At 34.9% G+C, this 8,051-nt stretch overlaps 1 protein-coding gene across 1 annotated transcript in view; it reads left to right on the top strand.

Annotated features, from left to right (window-relative positions):
- Positions 1–7,530, top strand: part of LOC125073991 (hemicentin-1-like) — a gene marked incomplete at its 5' end in the record, with an annotated part of 48,490 nt that extends 40,960 nt beyond the window's left edge. Inside the window, 14 exons of the mRNA XM_047685143.1 lie at positions 1,410–1,561; positions 2,011–2,155; positions 2,233–2,363; positions 2,524–2,677; positions 3,340–3,434; positions 3,787–3,877; positions 3,978–4,091; positions 4,165–4,277; positions 4,356–4,533; positions 4,615–4,743; positions 4,935–5,024; positions 5,446–5,822; positions 6,324–6,549; positions 7,227–7,530. Of these exons, the coding sequence (XP_047541099.1) occupies positions 1,410–1,561; positions 2,011–2,155; positions 2,233–2,363; positions 2,524–2,677; positions 3,340–3,434; positions 3,787–3,877; positions 3,978–4,091; positions 4,165–4,277; positions 4,356–4,533; positions 4,615–4,743; positions 4,935–5,024; positions 5,446–5,822; positions 6,324–6,549; positions 7,227–7,315 (2,084 nt within the window). The remainder of the gene's footprint in view (positions 1–1,409; positions 1,562–2,010; positions 2,156–2,232; positions 2,364–2,523; positions 2,678–3,339; positions 3,435–3,786; positions 3,878–3,977; positions 4,092–4,164; positions 4,278–4,355; positions 4,534–4,614; positions 4,744–4,934; positions 5,025–5,445; positions 5,823–6,323; positions 6,550–7,226) is intronic.
- Between the last annotated feature and the right edge of the window lie 521 nt (positions 7,531–8,051).

The following is an 8,051-nucleotide window of genomic DNA, read 5'->3' on the forward strand; positions in this document are numbered from 1 at the left end:
CAATGCGGGTTGGTGGATTGGAAGGATTTGACTGAAAGAAATCAAATTGAGCATCAATTCACATAATGCATGAGTCAAACATTACGTTAAAATTCAACATTTTCCTTAAGTTTGGCATGTCTCATTACTTCCCAGAATTTGTTCATTATGAAAGTCATAATACAGGTTTATTTCCAATTTAAAAGCGCTGGCTAGATATATAGATGTTACAAAAAACCAACGACGGAGTTTTAGCTTTCATTAAAATCGAAATATAAATTCTTTTGAGTGTTTTTTTTTTCATAGTTTCGGGATTGGCCATGCATGTTCAGTTGAAAAATACACGCTGTATATATTTTTATGCTATTTTTAATATAATGTCGGCGAAATCACAACTAACATTTCTCTTACTCTTTATTCAAAGTGAGTATTGCGTTGTTTTATACCGGTCGTTCTTTTGTTTATTGTGAAAGGTGAAAAGTCTGAACAAAAGATTTGCTTTATGATTCCGATTTTAGCCGCGATTTATTCTTTAAAATAAATGAAACGCTATTCACAATTTACGAAATAATTGTTTTAATAAAGTAACCCTTGCTTTTCTTTACGTACGTAGAGAGTTAATCATTTATCGAAATTTTGCAATTTAGGAATATAACGAACGTAAAAAACATCATCAGAACACGAGGCACTTAGAAGGCACCTCTCTACCAAGAGATTCATTATAAATATTAGAGACGAGACTGTTTAGTTATATCCTGGATAAGCTTTTCTTCGTTGTAGGACTTCGAAAAATCCCGTCTGGTAGGTACATCTCACTTATAACATATCCTACTGCCAAACAGTAATTTATTAGTATTATTGTGTTCCAGTTAGTTGGGTGAGTGAGCCAGTGTAACTAAAGGCACAAGGGACGTAACAAAAACATGTAAATTATTCATATTTTGCAAAAAATGTGTTCCAAATAATAATTTCGGGCAGGGATACGGTAGTTAGTATATTTATATTTGTTTAGTTTTATTCTACCCGAGCGAACCCGGGTTTTATCCAGTTATAAAAAAGTGGATAATCTTCATTAGATATGTGTGTGTTAGTTTCCAGATCAATCAAGTGATTAGATATTATTTGCGTAATTGCGTTGAATGAGATTAATCAGCATCAATTACATGTACTTCTAAAATCGTTTATCCTGACTGATCTAATCAACAAACTGTCAATGTTCAGCACATAGCCAAAACTACTAAATCTAGGAAGCAGAAATTTGAAACACCGTAACACAACGTACGTATCCTGAGAAAGAATTTCTGGAATTTCATCTTAAAGGTATTCTGTGAATTTAGATGCATGTAAATATTTTATCCGTGCAAAGATAGGTAAGGTAGCTAGTTTTCAAAATTTCTAGCAAATGTTTTAGAAGATAACTTTGTCCTCAGTTCGACCATTATGGGTGAGGTTGCTAGGTGGTAAACGTCCCCTAGTAGCTGGACGGCGAGCAGAGCTGGTTTGTCAGGCAGTCGGCGCGCGTCCACCCCCTAACATATCCTGGTGGAAGGGTGGTACCAGACTCACCACTGTTAGAGAAACTGTGAGTATGCCCATAATTGCCGATCGTTTATGTAATTTTGGAAGTTTATGGGATAGTCCGAAAATATTAGTACATAAAAGCAATTCGTTGCCATATTATTTTATTGACTAAGTTTGACAGCTTATCAAAAATTAACGTCAGTAAATTACTATATTTATGTTTAGGTAACGTATTGATGGTTGATTTATAAGTTTGGTTTGTTTTTTAAAATCATGGTAGTTTCTTTTACTTTGCAGTGAATGTAGTAATGATTGATGTACTGTCGTTTTTTTTTTTTTATTATTCTCGTCCTGGTTCTATCACATAAGAAAGTTCAATTATAACATCACAACTATTAAATGTTTGTAAAATTATATTTATATAATCAATAAAACTGCTCAAAATATGCTTTATAAAATACTTTGGTCAAAATTTGTCTAATAATAATTTTTAATATTTTTTCTGTTAAGACCTCCCCTGATGGTAACGTGACCAGCAGCACTTTGAGCTTCTTACCCAGTATAGAGGATGCGGGTAGGGTGCTTTCTTGTAGAGCTACACAACCAGCTCTACCTAGAGCCGTTCGAGAAGATGGATTTCAGCTTGAAGTACAACGTGAGTCGGACAAGACTATTATATTATACAGATTTCAATAAAATATTTCAAGTCTATTAATCTTTAATTATCTATAGATTTGCCAGTAGTGAAGTTAGAGCTTGGAGCAAACTTGGACGCTTCTAAAGTGGTTGAAGGGTCTGACGTTTATTTAGACTGTATGGTGCGTGCAAACCCTTGGCATACGCATGTCTATTTCACGCATAACGTAAGTTATAGTAAATATTTTGTTATTTATATTCAAATTATATTTATAACAATTTAAATTTAATCAGTTTTATTACTCTCATGTGAGAAGATTATAATAATTAAAACGCAATTAAATAATTAACGAGAATTTTTTGGGTATTAATTAAATTTTTGAACAGGGCGCGACCGTTCGTGGTGGCGCTGGTATAGTAGTCGCCAACCAGAGCCTTGTGCTGCAACACGTGTCTCGTCGCGCAGCTGGCGCGTATGTGTGCGTCGCACGGAACGCTCTGGGAGAGGGTTCCAGCGAGCCACTCATTTTGGATGTCAAGTGTAAGTGCCTTCCTGTGAGATATTTGAACCATTGGTAGAACGCAAGCCTGTCTGAGTTGGTACCGACAATGTTTATCTATTGTTATTGCATTCAATATTAAATTATTTTTTTTGGTTTTAAAAGGATGAGTAAGCCTAAAGTATATCCCAAGGTCGGTGACGCATTGGTATCATAGGGAATGGTTTATTTTACTTACAATTTGTTGAGCCAATTATCTGTAAGCCTTCCTACGAATAAAAATATATAAAATGATGATACACGTGTATCGTACGCTCCTAGGTCAATATGACCTAGAAGACGTGTTCAGTGTGAGTTTCAGTAAAAGTAGATCAATTTTCCTGCATATTTTCTGACCATATTGTAACGACTAACTGTTTAGTAAATATTGTATTATAATGTCCAATTATATCCAAAGAAGGAGCGCTGTTTTCCTAATACTATAATTCTTAAGACGGTAACCTATGAACATAAGAGTACATCTGGCAATATGGCAGAAATATCTGGCGTATCAACAGCTCCACGTATATTCCCTAACAGTGTGACTGTCAACGTCCTCATTCGGACTACTACTAGGACTAAGTTCAATTACCTGTTTTTTTTTTTATTTAGAAGTGTGAAATTCAAAAAAATGCAATATATTAACTTTGACTATTGTTAACAGACAGCCCAACATGCAAAAATACGCAGCCAATACCCCTGCGGGCGGCTCGAGGAGAGACCGTGGAGATTGACTGTGAGTTGGAGGCCAATCCACAGGTAAGGAAATACGGCTAGATCTAAACGAATTTTGAATCATTGCCTCTACAACAAAACTTCCGACATTTTAATTTGTGCGTACACGCATTATTGATGTAAAACAGATACGTCATATATGACGTATCTGTTTTACATCAATCAATAATATAAGATACTCAAAATTTGTTTGTTACAATGTTTTAAAGTTTAAATTATACGGAATTACGCAAAATATTCTCTAGTGGGTGTTTAATTATGCTGGTTTATCTCTTTCGTTTCATATTTTACATTACACTACTCCGCCCCCCCAAGCTTCCCTTTAAAACAATAGTTATGGATGAAGCCATTACTTTTTAGAATTTTGTTTTACTAGGAGGCCATGACATATCAGTGGTGGCTCAATAGCACGGCTCATTCTAAGCTCGAACTCAATACGATGGCCGTACACGCGCAGAACAATCTTGGTAAGATCTTTGTTTTCAATAAAACTGAATTTCATCATCATTAAAAATAAACAGCCCGAAGCAACATAAAAAAATGGTTCTGATTTTAATGGTTGTTTAGGTAGATACCTATACACGGTTAACACTTCGGCTGATTATGGCTGGGTACAATGTGCCGGCACTAACACGGTGGGCCGGCAAGATGTGGCCTGCTTGTTCAACATACTACCCGCTGGTAAGCTTTAGTGTTTCGTTTTTAAATGAAGGTAAAGCATAAATTGGTTCTAACGAAATTATTATTGTCCCAGAAAAGCCGTCCCCGGTAAAGAGTTGTACGATCACAAACGTGACACACGAGTCTGTATCGTTAGTCTGCGCGCCCGGACATGACGGTGGACTGCGACAGGCCTTTCTTTTGCAGGTTGGTACCAAATTATGCCAACAAATTACTATTGCGTATTAATCTTACGTTTACCATTCAATTTTTACTCTTAATCAGGTCTTTGATATGGCAACGGGTTTGTTGCTCCGTAACATGAGCAGCGAGGAGCCACAGTTTGCGGTGTGGGGCCTAACCGGTGCCGTGGGCATGTCGATTCGCGCTTACAACAGCAAGGGGTCCAGTGAGCCTTTTACGCTATCGTCTAGCTTGCTGAAACATCCACTGCGACAGACGGGTTAATACATTTATACATAGTGTTTTATTAAAGACTAGTATGAATTATTTGTTGCATCGTTAAGTTTCTTCGTATTTGCAGCAAACGTGCCAGTCAGGGTAGAATTGACGACTATACTGGTAACAGTACTGTGTACTGTTGCTGGTATCGCTGCTATCACTACTATATCAGCATTTATCTTTTGCTGGAAGTACTGCCAGAAAGAAGAAGGTAATTATTCTATTATATATGTTACCAATCAATTTCTTGGAAAAAACATGATGACCAAATAAAGTTGATCTCTGTGAGATATTTCCAGTCACTCTAGAGCGTTAGTTATACGAGTAAAGCTACGTAATGAAGGCTTCTACGAACAAGGAATGGCTTCTTCAAAATATTAATATATTTAAATTGTGTTTTAGAGAAAAATGAGAAGTCGAAACGTAAACAAGATGACATATCGAACACTCCACTCACAGGCACTAATGAATGTGAAAGCGTTGATAGTTTAGGTAAGTTGGTGTACTTAAAATTTCCCTAACAAGTCGCAGATTATACACCATACAATTAAAATTATAAATCAAAAAGGAATTTAACGCCAAAAAGAACTTAAAATAAGTAGTGAATATAATTGTGACTCATGACACGACTATCCCAAAATGTCATCTGATTTTGTGTCAATTTTAGTTCAAGGTCAAATTATGGTTGATTTAAAGGCCTTTTGAATTTAAGAGTTAAATTGTAGAGGACGATATCTTTGTTTGATTTTTGCAAAACTTTACACAATAAACCGTTTTTGCTAGCTCACTAGATATATTCTAGTACAATTTATTGAGTGAATGTTTTAACAAGCTTTTATTATGCTACCACAGTAGTAGTATAATAAAAGCTTGTTAGTAGTAATAGTACACTATAATATCCTACAATTTGCAGATAAAAACCCGGATATAATACCAATTGAAGGTAAAATTAATGATAATTGTTCGAATAAATCGTCCGCGACCGATTATAGTTCAATACGGCCTCTCCTGTCTAAGTCTGATTCAGAAAAATACGGCACCAATTGCGATCGCCATTGTGAACACAATGAGCCTTGCAGTCAATACGTGCAAGTGCGACCGTTGGACTTCCGGGTTCATCAGTACCAACATGGCCTACACATGCCCAACATTGGATCAAGTTTAGGTCTAGGTCCAAACTTGAGCCACATACCAAATATTGGTCCAAATGACTGTCAAGCTCCATACGACAAAGTGTACGAGAATTGGTTGAAATATAAGAATTCTTTGCCATTAAATACGAGTGGATTGGTAAGTGCTTTGCATATTATTTAATGAACATTTTTGTTATTGAGTCAAAGAACTATATATATACGATACAAAGTACTAAAATTCATAAAATATGAGAATATACTAAATGACTTGTAATCAAATTTAATGTCGTTTAAGTTTATAATATAAAAAATGATCTCTTACTGACCTTTTAATAAGCTAAAGTCTCTTCTAATTTGTCGTAACCATTTACCACATGTGTCGGAGGAAAATATTTCCACATCAGTTGGTAGTGTGGTACCAGACTGTTAAGACTTACTAAAGGTTGCATAAAAATGATTTACAGTAGCAATGCCGCTTTTTAGGAATTACTATTAGGTCCTCCAGTTAAGCTCAAAGCATGTTCTAGGAGTAGGGACATTTTTACATCGCTACCCTTAAACCATTGCGCTATTGAAGTTATATATATGCCCATAAGATTTCTTAACCTAATTTACTTTATATTTTAAATTGTGTTGTAAAACTTTGCCATGATTTTAGCTACCAATGGAGCAATGTATGCCTCCTGAACTATATCCGCCCACTGTGTACAGTGCGGCAAGTAGGAATCCTCTCAACTTGGCTCAGATGCCTGAATTAGAATCTTACCACGCGGAGCCTCGTTCAATCACGCAGGAGTACCGCGGCGCTTCGCCCCCTGTGCGAGTTAACACAGATAGCACCAGTGCTTACTTTAGCAAGAATTTGCTGCAAAGGTCAGCTATGGGTAAGTTCAAGCAAGTTCATTCATTCAACTGTCTTGTTGGTCTAAGATAAAGAGGCTTGAGATTTCATGGTCTCCGTTTTGAATCCCAAGAGGATCAATAGTAGCTGTTGGATGTTGTTGTTGAGGAATTCTCAGTAGCAATCCACTGTTGGGAATTCGGAAGCGACTTCACTTCACTTCGATACTCGTTGTTATCGTCTCGATGAAGATGATAACCTTACAAATTTCTCAATGGATATTCCCACATTCCCAATGATTAATTACTAACAATGCAGGATATATCATAGAGGTAAACTGGGTGGATAAACACAAGCTCTTATAGTCCAGATCAAATCAAATCAAATCAAAATATACTTTATTCAAGTAGGCTTTTTTACAAGCACTTTTGTCATTTAACAAACTATTTTAAGTAAAGCTACCACCGGTTCGGAATGTAGATTCTACTGAAAAGAACCGGCAAGAAACTCAGTAGTTACTCTTTTCAACATCTAAAATTACATTCACTCAGGTGGACGATCAACAAAACCGACTTCTCAATTCCGGGCTTTCACTGAGAATCCCTTGATCTATTTTTGGGTTGACAAACTTGAAATTTCATGATTTGCATCCATGCACTAGATGAACAAGACAGATAAAAATTATAAATTCAAATACTTTAACCGATAACTAATTCACAGGTAATCCACAACGACCGGACGTAGACTCCACCATGAAGTCTGTTGAAACCAACACGCAACAAAATGACCACAGACAAGAGTGTAGGTGAGATAACATTGATGATTATTCAGAAACAAAAATGTGAAGTGATAAACTTTGTGAAAATAAAAAACGGTGCAAACGAATATAATTATTGTCGAAGGTGGGGTTGTTTCATTAAAATGTTACAATAGATGAAATCTAAACGAACTTTTTAAATTATTCTTTAAACTTAATGTATTTTAACGTTGCGTACTGTCAATTTTGCTTGATGATATTTTCAAATTTTTAACGGTTATTCGAATTTTTCTAAAATTTTAAGACTGATATTTTAAATGATCGAAGTGTTCGCTTAGTATGTTTCACTGAAAAAATATAAATTAAATTTAAGAATAAATAAAATTTTAATGTTTACTGTTAAAAAAATGTATATGTAAATGTAACGATTGTATATATAATTATTGTATATAGTTTGTGTATTTATTGTACATATAAATTATATAATAAAATGTGTTGCCATATTAGTTAAGATATTGTTAGAATTTTAATAGTATGGAATCACGAGCTTCTGTGGAAGTAAAAAAATAACATATGAATAGATGTATCAAGTGTTTCCTGGAAAATTATTTTAAGTTAATAATTGTACTTATTAAACATTACACTAACTTAACATTGCACTAACGTAATAAAATGTACTTTACTCATTGATGTACATTTTATTAATGTTTTCATTTGATTCAATGTAAAAATAACACGTCTATAATAAGTTAAATTTCTACTAAAATTCTACTTCTTGTTGTAGAAAA

This window comes from Vanessa atalanta, chromosome 26, assembly GCF_905147765.1.
Source record: "Vanessa atalanta chromosome 26, ilVanAtal1.2, whole genome shotgun sequence".
Lineage (NCBI taxonomy): Eukaryota > Metazoa > Arthropoda > Insecta > Lepidoptera > Nymphalidae > Vanessa > Vanessa atalanta.